This window comes from Martes martes (genome assembly GCF_963455335.1).
Source record: "Martes martes genome assembly, chromosome: 17".
NCBI lineage: Eukaryota > Metazoa > Chordata > Mammalia > Carnivora > Mustelidae > Martes > Martes martes.
In genome coordinates, this window is record NC_137905.1 from 18,236,884 (window position 1) to 18,260,477 (window position 23,594).

The following is a 23,594-nucleotide window of genomic DNA, read 5'->3' on the forward strand; positions in this document are numbered from 1 at the left end:
GTGGAAGTTGTATCCCAGCCACAGAGTCCCTCAGAGTCCAAGGTTGTCAGTTGGGCTACAGTGGCCTATCTCCTCACACAGTACCTGACCCCACCCCTGAGGAGAGGCTGCGTGTTAGGGTGTATAGAAACCTTTGCAGAGCATTAGGGAAGACAGGAAGAGCGGGGACCTGTCCATTTTTTATTCAAAAGATATGCTGGGGAGAGGGACTGAGAATACCAAGGTGACAAGACCAAAAGGGTCCTGTCCTTGTGAAGGCCACAGCCTAGTGGGCACGAAAAATGTTAATCAAAGATCCCCAGTAACATTTGTCTCCTTGCAGAGGGTACTGAGAAGGGCAAGTGCCTAAGAAGAACCCAATCCAGAGGAGGGTGAGGTGGGGTGGACGGATGTGAGTCAGAGAAGTCTTCTGGGGAGAAGGTGGTACTCCAGGGTGAGACCTCCTCTAATACCAGGGAGTTTGGGTAGCAAGAATGGGTGCAGGGGGTAGAAAGGCATTCTGTCAGAGGGAAGAGCAAGTAATGTGCAGTCAGGCTCTGAGTTTAGGGAAGTGAAAGAGGTCAGAAGACTGAGGCTGGGGAGGTTGGAGGGGCCAGATGAAACAGGGCCCTGTGGGCTAAGGGAAGAGAGAAGAGCACGTGCTTTCTCTTCAGAAGGGATGGCTCTACCGTGAGCACTGGGAGAGAACAGGGAGTCCACTCGGAAGGCTGCCACTGTGGACAGCTGAAGGTGGTGTGAAGGACAGGAGGTCAAGTCGACAGGCTCTAGATGGATGACTGTGGGGTAAGGGCCAAAGTGGTGGTCAGCTTGGAGGACCTCCTGCAGGACCCAGGGACACTGATTCCTCATTCTACCCCAGAGCTGAAGTCCAGAGGAGGCAGCAGTCAGAGAGACACCACTGATTCTTCACTGATGTTCTAAAGCTCTCTGAGCCACAAGAGAGAGGGGGAGGAAAAAGGAGACAAGTCAGTCTCTGGGCTCTGGGGTTTTCTGTTCGAGAAATAACTGAAAGGATAGCCTAAAAAGATAAAGATGTTAAAGGAAAGCCAACATGGATAAGTTATCTGAAGCAGTGAAGTAGAAAGTGAAAGAAAAAAGTTAAGAGCAAATAAGTAGACAACTTGGTAAAGGAACCCCCAGGAGGTGAAACAGTAAAAGAGAAAATTAAGATAAAAGAACTTCACTAAAGAACCCAATGTAGTGTCCCAAAGGGGTCAGTGGGGCGGCGGAGGGGCATGGGTATCCTTCCCGCCAAGGAGGCAGCAGCCTTTGGGGAAGGGGCATGAAATCTCCAGCCTCCTCCAACAGGGAGAAACTGCCATGAGGGGCACAGTGTAGGGACGGCATCTTCTCGGGTTCGGTTTACAGAGACATGGAAGAGAAGGGGGAGGCGAAGATGATGGGAATGGGGTGGGGATACCCAGGAATGATGGGAGGCCCAGGGTAGGGCTGGGATGGCCTGTGCGGTCCTGTTCCGAACCTGCCTACTCTTTCCTGAGAAACAGAACTGTCCTCTACACAGAAGCCCGTGCACCCCGAGCCCCATCTCATGGAGCGCATTTCCCCATTTTACAAGAATCACATCTAAGGCTCAGAGAGGGCGGTCCCTCAACCAAGGTCACACAGGAATTGGGCTCTCTGCAGGGCGTGGAGCTGCTAATGGCACTGCTGGGGTTGGGGGGGGGTGTCGCTTCGCCTAGGCCCCCCTCGGGGAGGAGCAGGCCCGAGCCCCTCCTGCTCCCCCGCCCCCGAGGGGCGGCCCGGGGGGCGGGCGGAGGAAGTGAGCGCAGCGGGGAGGAATGCGAGCGGGCGGGGCGCGGCGGCCCGGGGCAGCGGGGCAGCCCGGCAGGCAGCCGGGGCGGCGGGGCCGAGCGCGCGCCATGCCTCACTTCACCGTGGTGCCGGTGGACGGGCCGAGGCGCGGCGACTATGACAACCTCGAGGGTCTCAGTTGGGTGGACTACGGGGAGCGCGCGGAGCGGGAGGACTCGGACGGTGAGGGCGCTCCCGGTGGGGGCTTTGGTGGGGGGGCAGGGGAGCGGGCCACGCGTGGCTGGCGCTCGCAGAGACCCCCCGAACCGTGCGAGCACACGTCGATGGGGGCCCAACTTTTCTTAGTCTGCCCCTCCGCCACCTCTCTCGCTCCGCGCACGCAGACACTACTTTTCTGGGCCCCCCGGCGCCGGCGGCTGGGCCGCCCACCCCACCCCAGCTCCTCCCTTGCGGGCCGCGGGCGGGAGCTGCAGACGTGGCCGACGAAGGAGGCCAGGCCGGCGGGGCCGCCCGGAACGAGAATAGCGCGGAGCACCCATCTCTGGCCCTTCCCGCCTGGGAGCACAGCCGCAACCCGGACCCCACTCCCAAGACCTTCTGTGAACCTCTCCCAGCCTCCTCTCGCCTCGCCTGCCCATTTGCGCTTCCGCGACTCAGCCCCTGAGACTACCCTCTCTTTTCTCTCCTCCCCGAGCCAGGAAGAAGGTTGTGCCTGCCTGAGGGGTCTAGGGGTAACTGCCTGTGAGTGCAACTCCAGCTGATTCCACCTCAGAGTTGGAGGTCCCCTGGGCATCTGTGAAGCACTCCGCAGAACCAGGCTTGTCTCGTGGCTTCACATGAATTAACTCGTTTAATCCTCCCAATTTTGCCCAGGGGATAGGTCCTGTTACTCACGCTTAGGAAGGAGTGAACTGAGGAGTGCAGCAGTTATTAAATCTGCCCCAGGGCATTCAAACCCAGGCTTGGAAACTCCAGCGCCCTAAACTTTAACCTAGGTGTTAGAATTGGGCCTGAAGGTGGTCCTGCTTCAGTTCTTCCAGGTTCCTGCCTCTCCCAAATCCCTTTCTCCATCTCCCACCCTAGGAACCTCTAGGGGTGAGGGGCTGTCCTTGCTAGAACTCTCTTAGAAAGCATGTCTGTGCAAATAGCAGCATATATATGTTCTTGTGCAAGTGTGACATTGTATCACACCTGACCGCTGTGTGTGGAGATGGCACAGGACAGTGGAGTGGGCTGCTAGACATCATGAAGGTTTACAGCTGTGTGCATGCACACACTCCACCTCCACCCCTGCCCCTAGCCTATTCCAGTGGTTGGCAAGAGCCAGTGTCCCCTGATTCCCTGTTAGCCCGGGGAGGCTCTTTTCCCCCAGAGGCTGGGCGGGGCTGCATCCCCAGATCATCCTGGACCAGTGGGCAAGCAGAGCTGAGCCAAGCCTCCGGCCCCGCCCTGGCGTCCCAGGGTGACTGGGGGGAACTGGAGCCACATTGGCTGATTCCTGCCAGGTCCCTCCAAGCTGAGGCAGCTCCTCCCACTAGTCCCCCTCCTTCTCCTCTTGCTCCTTTTCAGCCAGAACTTGGCTGTGTCTGCAGTATGGGGGACACTCTGCGCCCTGGTGAGTGATTATGAACCTTCTTGGTAGGGACTGCAAAAGGTCAGGGAGCACAAAAACAGCCTCAGGTCCATCTCATGGGGCCAGTCTAACCTGGTACCTGACTCTCTCAAGGCCCATACTTATGCTCCAAGGGGTGTAAATGGGCCTCTCATCCACCCCACAATGGCTTGTGGGCAGGGGGTAGGAAGGTTCTAGAGGGGTACCCCTGGCAGATCCCTATGAGCACAGGGATGAGGACTCTCACCTGGATCCCCACTTGTAGCTGGTGTGTTCATAGCTGTTGGCAAGAACACACAGTTATGTGGACCTCACAGGAAGTCCCCAGGACTACGGCATGCCCTGGTTCATTGGGGGTCTCAGGTTGGTATCTGAGTAGCTTTGGCCTGGCAGGCATGTCCAGACCTGCCCTGGAATTCCTGGAATAGCTGAGGGCAGTACAGATATCCAGGCACTGCTTAGGTCTCCCCACCTTCCCACAGTTCCCTGGGAGCTGTCCTTAAACGAATCTTTGGGGAAATCCAAGGAATGACTGCTGGGTGTCTGGCGCCAGATGGTTCCTTTTCTGATGCATCTGGGTCGTTGCAAGAGTGGGTGTTACTATCTCTACTTCACAGAAGAGGAAACTAAAGTAGGAGAGAGAGGGTAAGGAGGTTGCCCTGGGTCACACAGAGGGAGGGTATGGAATCCAAGCCAGGCTGCCAGCCATGTGAACGCCAAGAACCTTGGGTATATGCACCCTGGGCTAACTGCAAACCCCAGCCACTCTTCTCTCCTTAAAGGCTACCTGTACCCTGAGGTGCATCCTGGGATGAACCAGGGCCCAGAAGAGTAGGAGTAGGAAACTTGCAGCTTAGCTCCCACCTGATTCTGGTGGATCCTTGACCCAAATTTGGCTCCTCTCACTGGGTGACCTTGTCTCTGAATCTCTCTGAGCCTTATTTTCCTTGTTAGTAAAAGGAAATAATATCTATTGGAGTGCTGCTATGAGTACTAAAGGCAACCCTTGGATAGCTCTCAGCCACTCTGGGTCATGGCTGGAGGGACAAGGAGCAGGTGGGTTTGGGAGGACTATTCACAAGCATTTGGTGGAGGGGACTGCTATGTGCTCAACTCTGCATTTTCTGGATACCAGTGCTGTCTCTTCAGAGAGACAGGCAACAATGGTGGGACAGGCTGCAGTGCACAAGCTTAGCATAATTTATAATTTATTTCCAGCCTACTTTCACAAAAGGGTCAGAAGAGACAATTGCAACAAAAGTGTCTCCCCAAAGCACTGTCACAGTCAGAAAGATCATAACCATGAAGAGGAAGAGGGTAAGGACTCTGAGATGAGACAGATGGTGACTGTACCTAAGGAGAGTAACTTTAGCTTGGAGATTCCTGGCAGCCAAGGCAGGAAGGGAAATAAGATGCGCTCTACAGCTGCCATTTTCTGACAAAATGAAGCATCTGACTTACTCAGGACAGACACTTTTTTTGGTCACACTTTTCACTTTTCAGAGGCTTCTGATAGGCTCTTAATGTAATGAGCAGTGTTACTGGGTTTTCTGATTTTTCTTGTAGCTCCTTATCCTGATCCTGAACAAGTACCAAAGGTACAGCAAATTTCATAGAGTGTCTGAGGAGCTAAATGACCCCATGAGGCTTTAACATGACCCAGTGGGCTGGCTTGACCTCTTGCTTGCTGTCTTTGTCCACTGTGCTGTTGGCACCGACCTACATACAATTGTGTATGTATGAGCTGCTTGTCTCACTTAAATAGTTCAGGTTCCTACATGAGGTGATATATCCCTTTCACATGCTGTGGGAATGAAGAGCTGACTTTGCCCCAAAATTTTCATCCGCACACTTTACCTGTCAGTCTCTGGGCAATAAAGAATCCACAGTGCAGTACCTACTACTGAATGTTGTAGGCTCAGAGAAGGCAAGTTAAATCGTATGCCGATGGCAAGAGAATGTTATCAGATGGAGGAAGCATCATTCAGCATTCTTAGCTGCAGACAAGAGAAATGAATTGTGGGTTATTGAACCAGGGAGGGTTGGCACATAACACAAAACCAGGCCTGGCCAGTGCATGGCTGCGACACCACTAGTCGGTCGGTGATGACAATTCTGTTGCCACCTACATCAATGGATACTAGGCCAACCCTGCTGCCACGGTTATTGCCACCCCACACCAACACGGCTTTTGTGACCCAAGATGACAGCTTTCCATTTGCTATGAGGCCTCCAGCCACCGCCGCAGCTGCCATACTGTCTAGAGGGGGACAAAAGCACCTAACGACTAGAAGAAGCGTACTTGGTGTCCTCTGCCTACTCGATGGAAAACTGGGAATGTAACCCACAGAGACAGAAAAAGGATAAAGTCTGGGAAACAGGAGAATTTGAATGCTGAGCAACTAGGGAAAAGCAGCTGAGCTTCGGGTTGAGGCGGGCTTATTTTAAAAAGGGTCTTCCGCTTCCTTTCTGCGAGGTTTACTTGGAGCTTGGAAGCGGAGCCGCTCACCAGCCGGGATGCTGGGTGAAGGCTGGTATCAGCCTTGCTCCTAATCTGGGGCAAGTTGCTGGGACCTAGAAGAGAGACCAACAGGCTTCCGTTTATAATCCCTGCTCAGTCCACCACCCACCTGGCCCGGCTTTCTCCTAGGGTTTTCTTAGGCGACCCTACGTGCACCACTTCCGCCGTCTGGACAGTCCTTTCGCCTCCTCCCAGCATGCCCTGGGCTGCTCTCCAGGACGCCCCCGCCCAGTGCATGGTGGGATAGCGAGCAGGCGGCCCCCTGGCCATGGCCGCTGAAGGCACCCTGTGTGGCTTCATCTATCTGGAGGGCAGCGCCCAGTCGGGCCCTGAGGACGCTGAGCCCTCGGCGCCCAGCATGCTGGGTATTCCAGATGGACCTGGAAAATGGGAGTCGGGATTGGGGGTGGGGGACTGGGATGTGGAACGGTCGGAGGGCTGGCCAGGACTTGGCCACGCCCCTCCCGTCAGGCTCCGCCCCTTGGCGTTAACACGTGGTTGAGCTAGTGTGTCTGGGCCCTTCACATAGGTGCATTGGAGGAAGTGTTGCGCTGGCTTTTAGTCGTTGGTCACTCTGCTAATTATGGCTCTTCACGGCAGAGTATGATGGGGAAACAGGCCCAGCCTGGTACACTGGCCCCTAAAATGCCTCACAGAGATATGTTTTGTGGGCTGGCTTGTAGGGCTGGGGTGCAGGCAAGCTGGGGACTCAGGAGGCAGACCTTGACTGAGATTTTTGTCCCTCTCTCTCCATAGGACATGGCAACCACAGAGAGAGCAGCCCTTTTCTTTGTCCCATGGAGGCTTCCAGAGGAAGTGACTACTACGACAGGAACCTGGCACTGTTTGAGGTAGCTGAGCGGCCATTCTGGGCCACAGGTGTGGCAGGCAGGTGGCCGGGGGCGGGGACCCTTCAGGACTCAAGCCCATGCTAAGCAGGCAGTCTAGACAGTTGTGTCACCTAATATTTCAGCTTCTCCTAAAGTCTCCCCTTGTCTGCCTATTTCCCTTGGCCCTTTGAACTGAAACTGCTTTCCCAGAGGCCACTCACAACCCTACACCATTATCACCTCCAGGGGTATGTACTTTTGATTTCTATGTAGCCCCTTGGCCAGGATTTCTCATCTTGGGATTTCCTTTCTTCCCTTTACTTACAGGACTTCACATTTTTCCCTCTCCTGTGAACTCTTCCTTGTTCTCCCTGGTTGGCTCTTCTAACTCTGCCTTCATGTTTATAGAGTCCTGGTCTTTCTTACTGGATCTCCTTTCTGTCTCCATATCTGCAGGCTTAGTGGACACCTCTTTGCAAACATTCCCAATATTATGCCTCTGAACTTGAACTTTATCCTCTTCACACTCAAGCTCAGAAGTTGGATCTGGATTTAAGGCATGGTTTAGGCCTCTAAATACTGACCCACACATTCAGCTGTCCCTTGGAATCTCATGGGCTCCTTGTCAACCTCCACATGCCCCAAAAGACCTGCATCTTCACTTCTCACTTCAAACCAGTTTCTCCTTGTGTGTAGGGTTGGAAGAGAGATGACAGACAGGGAGAGACTAAATGGGCAAGAGGCAGGTAGAGGCATGGTGCTGGGAAGCGTGAAGGAACAGGGAAGGCTTAGACTCAAGTGGGGGTTGGGGAGCCTGAGCCCTGGAGGCCTCCTGACCTGGAAAAATGGCAAGTTTGTGCAGCAAAGGCTTTGATCTGGCTCCACCTGAAGATGGGCTAGGGGGCCAGGATCCTACCTTAGGGATTGAGGTATGTTACAAAGCCTGGGGAGAAGTCCATCTGAGAGGCTCAGGGTCTGGGCAAATAAGAGAGACTAACTTGTTCCAGGCATCCTCTTTTGACTTGCTTGGTTCGCTGAGACGGCTTTTTTTTTGTGGGAGAGTTGTGGGCAGATGTAAGTCCCAGAGGGCCACTCATAGCTGGGAAGTAGCCAGGCAGAACATGCAGGATGAAGTGTGTCATTCGCCTTTCTGCTAGCCGTACCCTGCCCTGCCCTTACCCGAGGCAGGTAGTTTTCACAAATGGGCTGGTAGTGATTGTAGCCAAGATAAGGCAGAGAGAAGCAGTCACTGGGCTGGGCCTTTGAGTGGCACGTGCTAAGGTGTGGTGCCCACACCAGTCCAGTAGGCTGGCTTGGGCTTCCCCAGGCAAAGAGTGGGATCAGGCCCAGGCCTGCCTGAGGGCTTGGCAAGGGGCCAGAAGGCAGGCTGCTGGCTACACACAAGTAGCCTGGCACCTTCAGGGCCCATTGCCAGATTGCCCTGTGGCTCTGTTTACAGGAGGAGCTGGACATCCGCCCAAAGGTATCATCTCTTCTGGGCAAGCTCGTCAGCTACACCAACCTCACACAGGGTGCCAAGGAGCATGAGGAAGCTGAGAGTGGGGAGGGCGCCCGCCGGAGAGCAGCCAAGGTGAGCTGGTCGGGGCAGTAGGGGGGCCAGTCCTAGGAGGACAGACTCAACACCATGGACTTGGCAGTTGTGAGCATTCCGGGGGATGTGGGTAGCAGGTACAGTGAGCATGGATGAAGGGCACTGAGTGCCTTGGGCTCAAGAAAGCTTCAAGTGGTGGCCTGAGGAAGAGCCTCTGATGGGGGCAGAGGGCCAAGAAGACCCTCAGGAACAATAGTGAGAGTGATTGCTGCCTTTTCTCGGCCTTCTCTGTGCACCAGGCGTCATGCTAAGCAGCGGGCCTGGGTGCTTGCCTGCCATTTTCAGTGTAAAACAGGTGCTACTTTCATCCTCATTTTACGGACAAGGAAACTAAATGTCAGAGGCATGAAGTAACTTGCCTGAGGTCACTCAGCTAGACAAGATGAATGCGTACACTAGAAGACGGATTTGTGGGTTTACTGTGAGATAGATGACTATAGAGGGCCAGAGCCCTGGCATTCCGTCAGGATGGATAAGGGTGGGAATCAGGAACCTGGTTGTCCACTGGGGCTACGTAATCAAGTGACCAAAACCTGCCCCTCACTGTGTTGCTTCCATTGGCAGACCTCTCCAACAGCCCCTTTGTTCCTCAAGTGCCAAAGTTAGGGGCATGTTTGGAACATAACACTGCCTCTGGGAGCTTCCCTCTCCCTCTCCTGCCCCCATCCCTGGTCTCTATCCAGGCCTCTGGCCCTCCAGCCATCCTCTCCTCTCCGGATGAGTTTACAGATCCTTGCTCAGCTGCCCTGTAGGATGGGGCTCAGTTTAAGTGAAGGTTGGGTTTTTATTCCATATTTTCAGTTTGGAGGCAAGGAGCCCTCCCTCTCCACCTGCCGACTCCCTGAAGTTTAGGAAACAGCTGTGATTTAAAAGAAGCTTGAGGGCTGTCTGGGTGGCTCAGTTGGTTAAGTGTCTGACTCTTGATTTCAGCTCAGGTCATGATCTCTGGCCTTTGGGATTGAGCCCTGTGTCATGCTCCAGGCTCCGCGTGGAGTCCTTTTCTCCCTCTGCTCCAACCCTTACTCTCATGCACGGGCGTGCACACGTGCTCTCCCTCCTCTTTCTCAAATAAATAAAATCTTTTTAAAATAAATAAATAAATAAATAAAGCTTCTGTTTGGCACTAGTTGTAGTATTCTTGCTGGAGGTCAGCACTGATAGAAGTTGTTCCTCGTGATAAGCTGGGGACCCAGCCCCAGACCTGCTTGTGAAATTTGGGCCTTGCTGGGGTGGCCCAAGGAGAGGGTACACTGGACTGTTGTACACTCCTCACCTTGCTCCTCCAGAAGGCAAACCAGCCCCCACTTCAGAGAGGGCAGCTAAGGTCTTGGGGTCACGCAGACCTGACCCCCTCTCTATCCTGCTGGTTGTGGTTTAGATTTTGCTGGCACTTTCTGGACCGCCCATGGCAGAGAAGCCCGAGTGTCTGTAGCTCTCCCTATTCAGCCCTGCAGGGGGGTGTCAGCCTCTGAGAGTGTTGCTTGCAGTGGGTGGTAGGATCCTTGATAAGAGCTTCCTCCCTGTTCCTTCTGGCTGAATCCAGGGAACTGATGGCTGGAAGTTAAAAGGTCCCTGAGAAAGACTAGTGCACATCTCAACGAGAGTGTCAGACGGAAGTCTGTGTTGGTGAAGGGTCAGGGTCCCTTAGCCTATGAGGAGCCTTGTCAGGATGCTGGGATCCAGCCTCAGCTTACCTGCCCAGCTCACTCGGCTCTAGGGTTGGGATGTGAGAGTATGGCAGAGTGTCTCAGTTTCAGTGGCTTTTCCATGGAGGAAGGAGAAGGCTGGTCCAGTCTGTAGTGGGTCAGCAGGAATCTAGGGAGTTGTAACTACTGAGCTGTGATCCTTACCCAGGTCGGGTCTGAGCAGGGCCCTCAGGAAAGGAGGCTTAAAGCAGGAAGGGTGGGCCTCCAACCAGACCTAAGACAGCCTCTCCGTGGCAGCTGCTCTGCCTCTGGCCAGATGACCTTCGGAGGCTGCCAGAGGTTATTTGGGGATGCAGAAAGCATTTCCGGCCCTGCCCTTTCCCACACTGCCCTTTCCCCAGAGTGACTCAGCTTAGAATGGAGGTGGGGCTGGGAGCTGCCACCATCCAGTGAGTGGTCCAGGCCCTCTATGAAGGGTTCAGAGCCCAAATGAGGTGTGTTTGTCACCTACAGTTTGAGGGACCATTTGTTCATACTCTGGCCTTTCCAGGTCCTTCTGAGGTCCTTTTAGGCTGCACATAGATCTTGCCCCAGACCTGGACCCTTCAGTAGAGTTCCTGTGGCTACATGGTTCTCTCTGACACCCCAGCTCCAGGGCAGCAGGCTTTGCTGGGGCTCTTGTGGAAGCTCTTAGGGCCCTACTGCCCTAGGCTGCACTCAAAAGGAACCTTTCAGGAAGGTGCTAGCCTTGCCTCTTGTTTCAGCCTCTGCCCTGGCCTCCTGGATGACCCCTACTCTGCCCTTAGAGAGTTGAGAAATTCTGTCTGGATTTGCCCACTGGACCTTCCTCACCTGTCCTTCAGCTTGAGTTTCTATTGTTTCTGCAGGATTTTCCCAACAGGTTATCCCAGGGGCCTTTCAAGTCACTACTCACTGGGCTCAGGGTCACCTTTTGGGTACCTGCAGGGTCTACTGGAGATAGAAACGTGAGCAAACCGACTATAACCCAGTATAGCCATGAGACATTCGAGTGAACAGTTACCATGTATATCAGATGTGTTGAGGGGATGCAACTCAACCTAAGGCAACCCAGGAGAACTTTCTGGAAGAGGCAACCATTAAGCACCTGAAGGTTCAACTGAAGAGGAGTTAGCCAGGCAGTGAGACAGGGCTGACCCTTCTAGGCAGAGCCCAGCACATGTCCTGGTTCAGAGGCTGTGCCGGACCAGTGTCATCAGGGGCTGAAGCTGTCAGAGAAGGTGATGGGGCTCATGTGGTGGCCCAAACCAGGGAGTCTGGCCCACACTGGATTACAGGATGGACAATGCAGAGAGTTTTCAGCATGGACTCTGAGTTTGGGCTTGGTTTTCAGAGACCTGCTCTGGCATCCGAGTGGGCTGGAATGTGGAGAGGTTGACAGGCACAGGGGGTTGCCATCCAGGTGCCACAGGTGTGGTACCCTAGGTTCAGGAGACTAGGCTAAGGGAAGGTAGCCTGATCTCAGGGCAGCTTGAGAGATAGACGAGGCAGGACTTGGTATCCACCAGGACTGGAGTTGGGGGATGGAGAGAGGAAGTCCCAAGCACAACTTCTTGGACTCTAACATGGATGACATGGGGTCTGCCGGGGGAGAAGTTGGGCGTCCAAGACAGATCTTTCTTTCTAGAAGTTTAACAGAAGAGAGGAAGGGAAGGGGGCCACACCTTGAGAGGGAAGTGAGGCTCAAAAGCTCACATGTGGGGTTTTGAAAAAAAAATCAGGCTTTATACTTTTCCAGTCCCAAACTGTCTTCATATGTGGAAGTCAGCATAGATATCCTAGCTGTCACCCCAACCCCCTGTGCTTCCCAGGACTGTACTCGGGATTCCAACCTGCCCCTCTGATAGAACACCCCAGGGATAAGGAGTCTTCTGAGTGACCGGGGCTGGCCTTCCATGCTGCCTCTGGGCCCCTTTGATGTTCTGTGTTCCCCTCCTCCCCTCCTGCTCCACAGGCACCCAGCATGGGCACCCTCATGGGGGTGTACCTGCCCTGTCTGCAAAATATCTTCGGGGTTATCCTGTTCTTGCGGCTGACCTGGATGGTGGGCACAGCCGGTGTGTTGCAGGCCCTCCTCATAGTGCTCATCTGCTGCTGCTGTGTGAGTATCCTCGCCGGGGTAGGGGCCACAGGCACCGCACGGAGCCCACCCCGCCGAGCTGCTCACCTAGGCCTCCTTCCCACAGACCCTGCTGACGGCCATCTCCATGAGCGCCATCGCCACCAATGGTGTGGTTCCAGGTGGGTACGCACCACCCCAGGCCTGGTGGGAGGAAGGGGTCCAGAAGCCCGTGCCCATGCCCTCCTTCCCCTCAGGCAGTTGTCTGGTGAGGTCTTAATCTCTGGGAGCACCCTTGCTTGAGGGAATTTGAGATTGCTGTTATGTTTTATGTTCTGTTTTTTTAGTCTAAAAGTAGTTTTTTAAAAAAGGGTACTCGGGCTGACAAGATGATGGGACCCACGGGGTGGCCCACACCAAGGAGTCTAGACACTATGGATTATAAGATAGACAAGGTAGGGGGTTTTCATTTTCACCACAGATGATGAAATTGGACTTCGTTCTCAGAGACCCTGTTTATTTATTCAACCATTTTTTATACTGATGTAGATTTCTGGATATTTATTTTATTCTTTGGATCATAATCCAGTGCTATCACTATTTATCTTATTGCTCAAACTGTTCCACTTTGGCTGTTTAGCTATTCAAGTTGGGTTCTGTCTCTGGACTTTTTTTTCTCCCCCGTACCCCCTGTGTGGATTTTTGTTTTTAAATAACAGCTTTAGGGGGTACCTGGGTAGCTCAGTGGGTTAAAGCCTCTGCCTTCGACTCGGGTCATGATCCCAGGGTCCTGGGATCGAGCCCCGCATTAGGCTCTCTGCTCAGCAGGGAGCCTGCTTCCTCCTCTCTCTCTCTGCCTGCCTCTCTGCCTTCTTGTGATATCTCTCTCTCTCTCTCTCTCTCTCTGTCAAATAAATAAATAAATAAATCTTTAAAAACAAAAAAGAAAAAGTTTTTTAAAAAAATTTTTTTTAATAAATAAATAACAGCTTTATTAGTATTAGTACAAAAGTAAGGCGGGGGGGAAGGCAATATACGATTACCATAAGAAGGTTTGGAAGTGAAGAAAAATACAGAAAGGAAAATTGATAGTACCCATAATCTCATCATCCCGAGTTAGAAACAGTTTATTTGGTTATTTAAACAGGATCAATAAGATATTACCTAATTTATGTGATTATTCTGCTCTCGGGTTCTGGTTCTTCACCATTGTAAATGTTGTCATGAACAGCGTTGCACACAGATCTCTGTTCAGGCCCTTGATAGCTCCCTTAGGAGAGGATCCTAGAGGTAGGATTAGAGCCCTGGAAAGGATTTACTTTTTAAAAGTCTTTGGAGCCCTATTCCTAGATTTTTCACCAGAGACATTTTATTAGGAGCAGATTGAACAAGAAACATGGGGTCACTCTTGTCCCCTGCACCCTCACTAGCCCCAGGGGCCCAGTTTTGACTCTATCAGTGTTGCCAGGGGTATTAGGCTCCGACAGAAGCACAGTCAGTCTCAAGGCAGGAGGGTTAGCCTGGTGACCAGCCCTGTGCCGGAACCTGGGGACAAAAAAACTGGACCAAGCCCTTGCCTTGGTCTGGAGGGGTCCGACTAACAGACACAGCCCTTGTAAGGGGTGAGGCATGCTGAGAAGGACAGCCCTGGCTAGAGGAGGCTGTGAGGACTGGCCTGAGTGCAGGGGGTTGGGGGATAGCGGGCCGCATGGGCACTGCTGCATATCAGAGCTGCTCTAGCAAAGCAGTCATTTCACTGGCCCATGCTGGGTGTTGGAGTCAGATGGGAAGGGGTTCAGCCCCAGCCCAGCCACTTACTAACTGTACAGCCTTGGGCAAGCCTCCTGACCCTCTGCTTATCTGTAAATGGGAAAAACATTCCCTGTCACCCTGGGTGGTTGTGAGGGGTTGTCCTGGAGGGGAACCCCTTGCAGAAGATCCAGACTTGACTCTCTCTTTTGTAGCTGGGGGCTCCTATTTCATGATTTCCCGCTCGCTGGGGCCAGAATTTGGAGGTGCTGTGGGCCTGTGCTTCTACCTGGGAACAACATTTGCAGCAGCCATGTACATCCTAGGTGCCATTGAGATCTTGCTGGTGAGTTAGGCTAAGCCCTGGCCAATTCTGCTCTTGTCCAACTAGTCCCTTTTCCCTAGGCCAGGCTGCTCATGCTTCCATCACCTCTGGCCAGGGGCTGGGGTTTACCATGTGGAAGGCCTTCTCAGGAGAGAAAGATCTTTGCTCACCCAGTCTCCCCTTCAAGCCCTTGCCAGTTTGGGCCGGGCAGGGGAGGGGCCTGGTTGCCTTCACCTTGACCCTGAGTGTTCCATCTACCTGGGCACCATTTCAGCCATAGCAGGTGGTCTGTAAACTGTTGCATTTAACTCTGTGATCTCGGTGATCATGCAGGGCCTACCTCCTGGGCTTGTGTAGGCTCTGTGCCTGTCTCTCCCCAGGGCTCTGTGCCAAGGCCCTTCAGATCCATGTTATCCTTGTCCCTAAAAGGGTGAACAGCCACCGGACCTGTGCCCCCTCCATGAGCCCCAGGTGCACTCTGACTCAGCCTCCTCCTCCCCACTGAACTGCCCCAGCTGGTGGAGCAGAGATGGAGGGGTCGTGGGGAGCACAGAGGAACAAGTACACGTCCCTGGGGAGCCAGACAATAGGAGATGTTTAGAGGAACTGCCTCGCTATCCCCACCTCCAGGTCCTTTGCCTGTAATAGGGCTCTGCTCCTGCATCTTCTGGGTTGGGGAGAGGGGTTGTTTTTTGTTTTCCATTTCCCACATTCCGGCATTTATTATTTGGATTTCTTCTCTAAGCGGAATGTGTCCTCTTCCCCGTTTATTTATTTATTTAACCGTGTATTTGTATCACTACAGACTCCTGGATATTTATTCTTTGGCTCATAATCCAGTACTATCATAATTTTATTTGTTGGCTCTTTAGCTATTCAGGTTGACTCCTGTGTCTGAATAAATTTTAAAAAAACAACAGCTTTATTAAGATATCATTCACATACAATGCAGTTCTCTACCCATTTTAAATATACAAGTTAATGGTTTTTAGTATATTCACAGAATTGTGCAACCATCAACCACAGTCAATTTTAGAACATTTTCATCCCCCCAAGAAGAAATCCCATTCTTGTTGGTAGTCTTGTTCCCCATTCCCCCCAGCCCTAAGCAACCATTAATTTGCTTTCTGTCTTTAATCGGATTTACCCATTTTGGATATTTCATGTAATGGGATCATAAAATATATGGTCTTTTGTGACTGTCTTTGTCTAAATATTCTTTTAAAAAGAAAACCAAAGTGACAGAATTCACTTTCCAAAAAGGAAGATCGAACTTTCTTTATCCGTCTTGTTTCAGACGTACATTGCCCCGCCGGCTGCCATTTTTTACCCAACAGGCACTCACGATACATCAAGTGCTACCTTGAACAATATGCGGGTGTATGGGACCATTTTTCTGACCTTCATGACCCTGGTGGTGTTTGTTGGTGTCAAGTACGTGAACAAATTTGCTTCACTCTTCCTGGCCTGTGTGATAATCTCCATCCTGTCCATCTATGCCGGGGGCATCAAGTCAATTTTTGACCCTCCTGTGTTTCCGTAAGTAACCTGGGAATACCTCCACGCACCGCCCTGACATCCCTCCCAAGGAGATGGCCTTTAAGTCCCAGAGACTGGAGGATGGGAACACACTGGGCCCTTCAGCTGAGCAGGTGCTGATGCTTCTGCCCCTCCTACCCTTCCCCATAGAGTATGCATGCTGGGCAACAGGACCCTGTCCCGGGACCAGTTTGACGTCTGTGCCAAGACAACCACGATGAACAATGAGACAGTGGCCACCCAGCTATGGAACCTCTTCTGCCACAGCCCCAACCTTACCGCTGACTCCTGTGACCCTTACTTCCTGGTCAACAATGTGACCGAGATCCCTGGCATCCCCGGTGCAGCTGCCGGTGTGCTCCAGGGTGCGTCCTCCCTCCCATCCTCCTGCTTCTGACACATGGGCTGAGCAGGAGGCAGGGAGCGAGTGTGGAAGGCGACTGGAGCACAGAGCTGTCCTTGTGTGGCCAGCTCAGGAATGGGGGGCATGTCTGGCTGCCTTCCCGGCCCAGCAGTGTCCTCTCAGCCTTGTTCCTGGCAGCTAGGTTTTGGGTGAAAAGAGCCTGCTTGGCTAGTATCCCAGGCATGCAGTAGGCCCCAGAAAGTTCTGGCAGCCCCTCTCTCCCCAGCCACCCGCCTCTGGTGCTGCCTGGGATTCTCACAGGAGCTATAAAGGGCCTCTGTGTAGGAGGCAGGCAGTGGCGAGGCTCTGGTCAATGGTGGTTCAGCCACCTTTGCCTGTCAGATTTCTGTCAAGACAGCTCCTTCCCTGTGGTCAATGCTGCCCCCCACAACATCCCGAGACCCCAGAGCCCCTTACATCAGCAGCTTCTGGCTGGGCTGCCCCAAACTGGCCCTGGGAAGTAAGCAGGGCCAGTCCTGATGCTGCTGCCCCCACAGAGAACTTGTGGAGCACCTACCTGGAGAAGGGCGAGGTTGTGGAGAAGCATGGGCTCCCTTCCACAGATGCCCTCGGCTTCAAGGAGAGCCTGCCCCTGTACGTGGTGGCTGACATCGCCACATCCTTCACCGTGCTGGTTGGCATCTTCTTTCCCTCCGTAACAGGTGAGTACCTCTAGCCTGCCCACCTGGCCCTGCCCTCACTCCTGGGGAGCCCCTGAGGGTGTCCTGTTGTTTTTGGAGGCATTATGGCTGGCTCCAACCGTTCCGGGGACCTCCGTGATGCCCAGAAGTCCATCCCTGTGGGGACCATTCTAGCCATTGTTACAACCTCCCTTGTGTGTATCCTTTCCCAGGCCACGGGTGGGTGGGGAGAGGGGCGGGAGGCCCTCATCTGCACATAAGTCACCAGCTGGCAGGCACACACACACCACACTCGCGGGGATACATACACACCTCATTCTTCACGTGCACGCGCGCGAGGGGTGTATGGCGACACGAGACCCTCAGCTGGGGTTGTCTCAGCTGTCTGCTGCCTCGGGCTGGGGTGAGGGGAGTGTGGGTTCTGTGTGGGGACCGAGCGGGGGCGGCAGAGCCAGCGGAGGCCTCGCTTTCCTTGACACGGCTGCAGACTTCAGCAGTGTGGTTCTCTTTGGCGCCTGCATCGAGGGTGTGGTACTCCGGGACAAGTGAGTGAGCTGGGCCCCTCCCTGTGGCAGGGGGCTCAGCTTTTGCCTGCCCTGACACCAGCTCCCCTCGTACACGTGGTCCCACACATGTCCTCAGGCTGCTGGTTGCCAGTGGTGGTCTGTGCCACCAGGTGAGTCCGGCCCCACCAGGACTTTTTCTTCTGAGAGGATGGTGGTTTCAGGACCAGGGCTGGGCTGAGGGAAAGGATAGGGCCTAAGGAACTAGTCTTCTCTGCTGAGGGGCCGGAACTCTGCCCACCCGTAGCCATCCTTCCTGACTGCTGACATCTCTCACTCTGGGCAGCCCCCCCCGGCAGGGTTTGGGGGCTCCTTGCATGGAGCATGGCCTGAGCCTGGCCCCTGCAGGTACGGCGATGGCGTCAGCAGGAACCTGGTGGTGGGCACACTGGCCTGGCCTTCGCCCTGGGTCATCGTCATCGGCTCCTTCTTCTCAACGTGTGGTGCCGGCCTGCAAAGCCTCACAGGGGCACCGCGCCTATTGCAGGCCATCGCCAAGGACAACATCATTCCCTTCCTCAGGGTGAGCCCATCTGCACCACCCCCCACAGCCTGGGTGCCCCTGGCCACTCACACTGGCAGGGGAGAGAGAGAGGGGTATGGATGCCCTGCGTCATGCTGGGGCCTCTCGTGGCCCTGGGGCTGTGTGGCCATCTGTGACAAGTTGCTGAGAGCTGCTCTGGCCCCGCCCTGCCCTGCTGCTGGCAGAGCTACTTGGGCCCAGAATTCTCATGGCCTTTCTATGGCTCATCTACAGCAGAGAGTCCTGGAGAGATGGGAGGGCGGAGAAGCTTGTGGTACCTATCAGGGCAGGGGTGGGTGTGGCCCAAGCCCCCAGAAGAGGGCCTTGGGGATGATGGAGGCCAGGCTGTGGCTTGTGGCCCAGGGTGTGGCATGGGGTTGAGGAACCAGCTCCTTCCCTTGCTGACCCCACTGACCCTGGTGCCTGCAGGTATTTGGCCATGGAAAGGCAAATGGTGAACCAACGTGGGCACTCCTCCTGACAGCACTCATTGCCGAGCTGGGCATCCTCATCGCCTCGCTTGACATGGTGGCCCCCATTCTATCCATGTGAGCTGGGTGCCAGGGGAGGGCAGGGGAATGGTCTTAGGAAAGGTGTCTGTACCCTCAGCACCCATCATCTAGGGGCCCCCAGCATCTTCCTGTGTAACCCTGTCTGATGTTGAGGGTCCACGTGGGAGCGGGGTCAGGCTGTGTGGGGAGAGGTGTGCATGGCAGAGTTCAGCCTACCTCTGCAGGGAGACGGTTCCGGAGTGAGCCCACCACTTACACGGGATCTTACAGAGACCAGCAGGTCCCACACTCCTCTGTGGGAGACTCCCAGAGCAGGCAGCCAGAGCCCTCTGCACCCAATGGGTCATGCACTGAGTGCTGTGTGCCTTGATGAAGTCACCACTGCCCCAGCCATCTGTTATCAAAGTTGTTTGCTTTTAGAGTTCTGGAGTCAGCTGGGCATTTGAGGCCCCTGGTGCCGTGTAGGAGTTGGTCAGCATGTGGCACTTTCCGGGGGTCCCTGAGCCAGAGCTCCTGTGGCTACCATGTTCCCCTCTGCCAGTGGCTACTCTGCTTCTCCTCAGACATCTCGTTCCACCGCCCGTGCTTGTTTGGTTTATCACAGACCTACCCCTCACTGCCCCACTCAGCCTTTGGCCTGACAGGTCCTCCTTTCCCCCTGGAACAGCCCCCCAGCCAAAGCCAGGCCTGCCAGAATCACTCTCTCTCACTCCACCCTCTGCTGCCCAGCTCCACGTGTGCCTGCGTGTACACCTACAACTGTTCTTGCCATCTTCATCAGGTGGTGACCCCCCCACTGCCCGGGCCAAAGGGTGTATCAGCCTTTATCAGGTGGTTCTTCCCCGCAGCCCCAAAGGGACTGACCACTTCTCCGTTCTAGGGGTTTCTACCCCCGGCATGCCTTTTCTAGTAAGTTGTCCTGGCTTCTAGTCTGCTCTTCCTTTTTCTGCCAGCTGAAGGTGAAAGTGGGTGCCCCCTTCCCTCAGCCCTGTGCTCCTCAGCTGGAGGGCTCACGCAGCAGGCTCCCCCGTCCCAGTCTCCCACACCCACCAGAGTCCCCACATGTCCCTAATTCATTGTATGCAAAATGGCCCTTTCATATTCCCTGGAGGTTCTCTTCTCCACATGCACAATAGCCCTTCATCCAACTGGTCATCTGGCCAGCAGCCTGAGTACCTGAGTATTGTCTATCCGTCTCCTGACACTGAGCGCTCCTTAGCGCCATCCTTTTCCACTGTTCCCCTTCCTGGAGCCCCCTTCCCGCCTCATCTGCCTGTAGACACTTGCTGGTCCTCTGAGAGCTGGCTCTGTGGACACCCCTACAGTGGGCCCGTCTGCCTCAGGCCCTTTGGCTGAGGAGACCTGACCACACAGGGCAGGGCCACCACACACTCCTGGTTCCTCATCCAGGCCCAGCCTGAGGAAGGGCAGGTACGTCAGGATGCTGGCTGCCAAGGAGGCTGCTCTGCACCAACCATTCCCTGTGCTGCAGGTTCTTTCTGATGTGTTACCTGTTTGTGAACCTGGCCTGTGCCGTGCAGACTCTCTTAAGAACACCCAACTGGCGGCCCCGGTTCAAGTACTATCACTGGTAAGCACCAGCCGGACCCCTCAGCCGAGTCCTCTGACACAAGAATTGTGGGGGAAGAGGGGAGCCCCGTCCAGGATGGGGTTTGAGTTTCCTGGGTAGCGTTGCTCTGGTAAGAGATTGGGGTATTGGAGGGTTGGCTGGGGACCCTACTGATCTCCCTGATTCTGGCCCTTCCCCACTCTGGCCCAGGGCGCTGTCCTTCCTGGGCATGAGCCTCTGCCTGGCCCTTATGTTTGTCTCCTCCTGGTACTATGCCCTGGTGGCCATGCTCATTGCGGGCATGATCTACAAGTACATCGAATACCAAGGGTGAGTGCGGGGCTGCCACCTGGTTGGGGCAGGTGGGGTGGTCTGTCTACCGGGTTTGGGGGAGCTGAGCCATCTATTACTAGCCACCGTGGGTGCGGGGCTGGGGTTCTGTGACAGACTGGCTGCCTGCCATCTCAAACATACACATGGAGGGAATCCCGCGGGAGGGCCCCGGGGCTCACCAGCTCATGGTGGCCTCCGCAGGGCTGAAAAGGAGTGGGGTGACGGGATCCGAGGCCTCTCCCTGAGTGCTGCCCGCTATGCACTGTTGCGACTAGAGGAGGGGCCTCCCCACACCAAGAACTGGCGGTGAGTTCACACCCAGGCTGGCAAGAGCCACTCTAGGTCCTCAGGGGCTGTTGGGAGGGTGGGAGGTCAAGAGGTGCTGGCTCTCCCTCCCGAGTCCATGTTCCCTGTCCCAGGGTTGTCGGGTGCCCCTGGATTCTTGCTTCTCAAACCTGTGGGGGCCTGCGAGCTGAGAAAGGAGGAAGTGGGGCTCTCTGGAAACCTGTGGCCCAGGTCTCAGGCTGTCCACCTGGGCCCTGCAGGCCTCAGCTGCTGGTGCTGCTGAAGCTAGACGAGGACCTTCACGTGAAGTACCCGCGGCTCCTCACTTTCGCCTCCCAGCTGAAGGCCGGCAAGGGCCTGACCATCGTCGGTTCTGTCATCCAGGGCAGCTTCTTGGAGAGCTATGGCGAGGCTCAGGCAGCCGAGCAGGTGCCTGCTGTAGGGGGTGGGGTGCTGCACCAGACTGGAGGTGTCTGGGCTCCTGCTAACTCCTAGGAGAAGGAGACTAATCCTGGCCAGCCAGGTGGCCAGCACTGCTGCCCCGAGAGCTGAGGCAAGGGGGAATCGCTGTCCCGCCTTGAAAACATGGCGTCTGGGTGGGCGGCTTACCCCTTTCTCCTCCCTGACCCTCACCCCCGGGTCATTCTGTGGAGAGGGAGCCCGGCAGAGGGAACGCTAACAGCCTTGTCTGGTGTCTTCCTTACAGACAATCAAGAACATGATGGAGATTGAGAAGGTGAAGGGCTTCTGCCAGGTGGTCGTAGCCAGCAAGGTGCGAGAGGGGCTGGCCCACCTCATCCAGTCTTGCGGCCTGGGCGGCATGAGGCACAACTCCGTGGTGCTGGGCTGGCCCTACGGCTGGCGACAGAGTGAGGACCCGCGTGCCTGGAAGACCTTTATCGGTGCGTAACTGGGCAGGTCCTGGGCTGGGCCACGTGGGAGAGGGGCTGGGGATCAAGTAAGGGTGAAGGCCCGAGGGCCACAGGCTGGCCTTCAGCAGTGGCCTTCTTCCCCAGACACCGTGCGTTGCACCACGGCAGCCCACCTGGCCCTACTCGTCCCCAAGAACATCGCCTTCTACCCCAGCAACCATGAGCGCTACCTGGAGGGCCACATTGACATTTGGTGGATTGTGCACGACGGGGGCATGCTCATGCTCTTGCCCTTCCTGCTACGCCAGCACAAGGTGGGCCGGCTGGGCAGACGCAGGCGGGCAGGGCTGGGCCCTCGGTGGGGTGGCTTGTGGCTAAAGCGCCTACCTGCTCCCGGGGCCCAGGTGTGGAGGAAGTGCCGAATGCGCATCTTCACCGTGGCCCAGATGGACGACAACAGCATCCAGATGAAGAAGGATCTGGCCATCTTCCTGTACCATCTGCGCCTTGAGGCAGAGGTGGAGGTGGTAGAGATGGTGAGTCACCTGCCCCTGTGGCCCCGTGGCTGCCCCGCCGCATGCAGCCCATTCCTCGTGGCCCATTCTCTCTCTCCAGCACAACAGCGATATCTCTGCATACACCTACGAGCGGACACTGATGATGGAACAGCGCTCCCAGATGCTGCGGCAGATGCGGCTGACGAAGACGGAGCGGGAGCGAGAAGTTGGTGGCTCTCTCGTTTGGGGCAGGGGCGGGTGGCAGGTCAGGCTTCGGAGACGCCATCCGTTTGGGGAATTGGAGTGACTCACCCCACCTACCCTCACCTGAGTCAGTACCCATTTCCCGGAGGCCCAGTGCTCATGTTGGGCCAGCCAGGCCGCCCTTTTCCTGTGGCACCAAGGCTACCTCTGACTTTCCTCAGGCCCAGCTGGTCAAGGACCGACACTCAGCCCTGCGGCTGGAGAGCCTGTACTCAGACGAGGAGGATGAGTCTGGCACTGGTGCTGACAAAATCCAGATGACATGGACGCGGGACAAGTACATGGCGGCTGAGTCCTGGGACCCTAGCCACGCCCCTGACAATTTCCGGGAGCTGGTGCATATTAAGCCGTGAGTGTAGCAAAAACGGACCCCACCATAGAGGAGTCTGGGAGTGGAGGTGTGCTCGGGTCAGACAAGGTCTTCGGTGGGCCGGGGGTGGGGCCTGTGATCAGCGGCATCTCCTGCAGGGACCAGTCCAACGTGCGGCGCATGCACACCGCTGTGAAGCTCAACGAAGTCATTGTCACGCGCTCCCACGACGCCCGCCTGGTTCTACTGAACATGCCCGGCCCCCCCAAGAACAGTGAAGGTGATGAGAACTGTATCCTCTTGTGGAGAGGGAAGCAGTGGGGAGGTGGACAACACATGAGGTCAGGCCAGGAGCTCTTCTCCTTAGATGCCCGCAGGGAGTGCGAGGTTACCCCAGCTCTGATTAATAGGCCAGACTTCCCTGGGTGCCCCTTGGTGCCCCTTGGTGCCAGTGCTGCCTCCTTGACCTGATGCCCTACAGACATGGAGTTCCTGGAGGTGCTGACTGAGGGCCTCGAGCGTGTGCTGCTGGTGCGTGGGGGCGGCCGTGAAGTGATCACCATCTACTCCTGAGCCGGCTAGACACTTGTGGCTTGGAGTGAAGGTGTCCAGGGTAACAGCCTCCTCCTAGCACCTACCCAGCCGCCCTGCTTTGCCTGGCCCTGTCCTGGACCCAGCTCTGCTAGGTCTCCGTGGAAGCCCAGGCATGGGCTGGTAATGCCGATGGATCCGAGGTTCTGCAGGACCCTGAGAGGTCTGGGGACTTCCCCATCCAGCACCCCAGGAGGGCTGTCCTGGCTGGAGAAGACTCAGGGGGAGGGGGGGCTCACATGGGATTTGAAGGCAGCCTGCCCAGGAACGCTATTTATTGCATATTTATTGTTTGGATGTCACCATCAGAGAGGAGAGGAAGGGCAACAGGGGAGGGGGGTCTGGCCCCACCCACCTGCAGGAAGACCTGGCTCAGGCTACTGTGGGCAGGGACCCCCACCAAGCCAAGCCGAATGGAACTGGCCAGCTGGAGCCTGACTTTTTTCAATAAAACATTGTGTACTTCTGGGCCTCCTGCTGCCCCGGCTCTGTTTCCCCTGGCACCAAGGGAAGAAGGCGGAACTG

At 55.4% G+C, this 23,594-nt stretch overlaps 1 protein-coding gene across 3 annotated transcripts; it reads left to right on the top strand.

Annotated features, from left to right (window-relative positions):
• Positions 1-1,799: 1,799 nt before the first annotated feature.
• On the top strand, positions 1,800-23,541 carry SLC12A4 (solute carrier family 12 member 4; the record flags this gene model as incomplete). 3 transcript variants are annotated; one of them, XM_080828873.1, is made up of 24 exons in its annotated part: positions 1,800-1,995; positions 6,663-6,757; positions 8,196-8,327; positions 11,988-12,134; positions 12,220-12,274; positions 14,057-14,187; positions 15,464-15,705; positions 15,856-16,070; positions 16,606-16,770; positions 16,849-16,947; positions 17,237-17,294; positions 17,661-17,835; positions 18,265-18,383; positions 19,840-19,938; positions 20,128-20,247; positions 20,452-20,556; positions 20,796-20,964; positions 21,242-21,437; positions 21,552-21,721; positions 21,812-21,943; positions 22,023-22,130; positions 22,330-22,517; positions 22,637-22,770; positions 22,960-23,541. In XM_080828873.1, 24 exons carry the CDS (start codon positions 1,800-1,802, stop codon positions 23,049-23,051), a joined length of 3,342 nt encoding a protein of 1,113 aa, XP_080684999.1. In that variant the 3' UTR covers positions 23,052-23,541. The 3 variants fall into 3 exon arrangements, with proteins under 3 accessions (XP_080684999.1, XP_080685000.1, XP_080685001.1); XM_080828874.1 differs by lacking the exon at positions 1,800-1,995 and adding an exon at positions 6,157-6,271; XM_080828875.1 differs by lacking the exons at positions 1,800-1,995; positions 6,663-6,757; positions 8,196-8,327; positions 11,988-12,134; positions 12,220-12,274 and adding an exon at positions 12,527-12,547.
• Between the last annotated feature and the right edge of the window lie 53 nt (positions 23,542-23,594).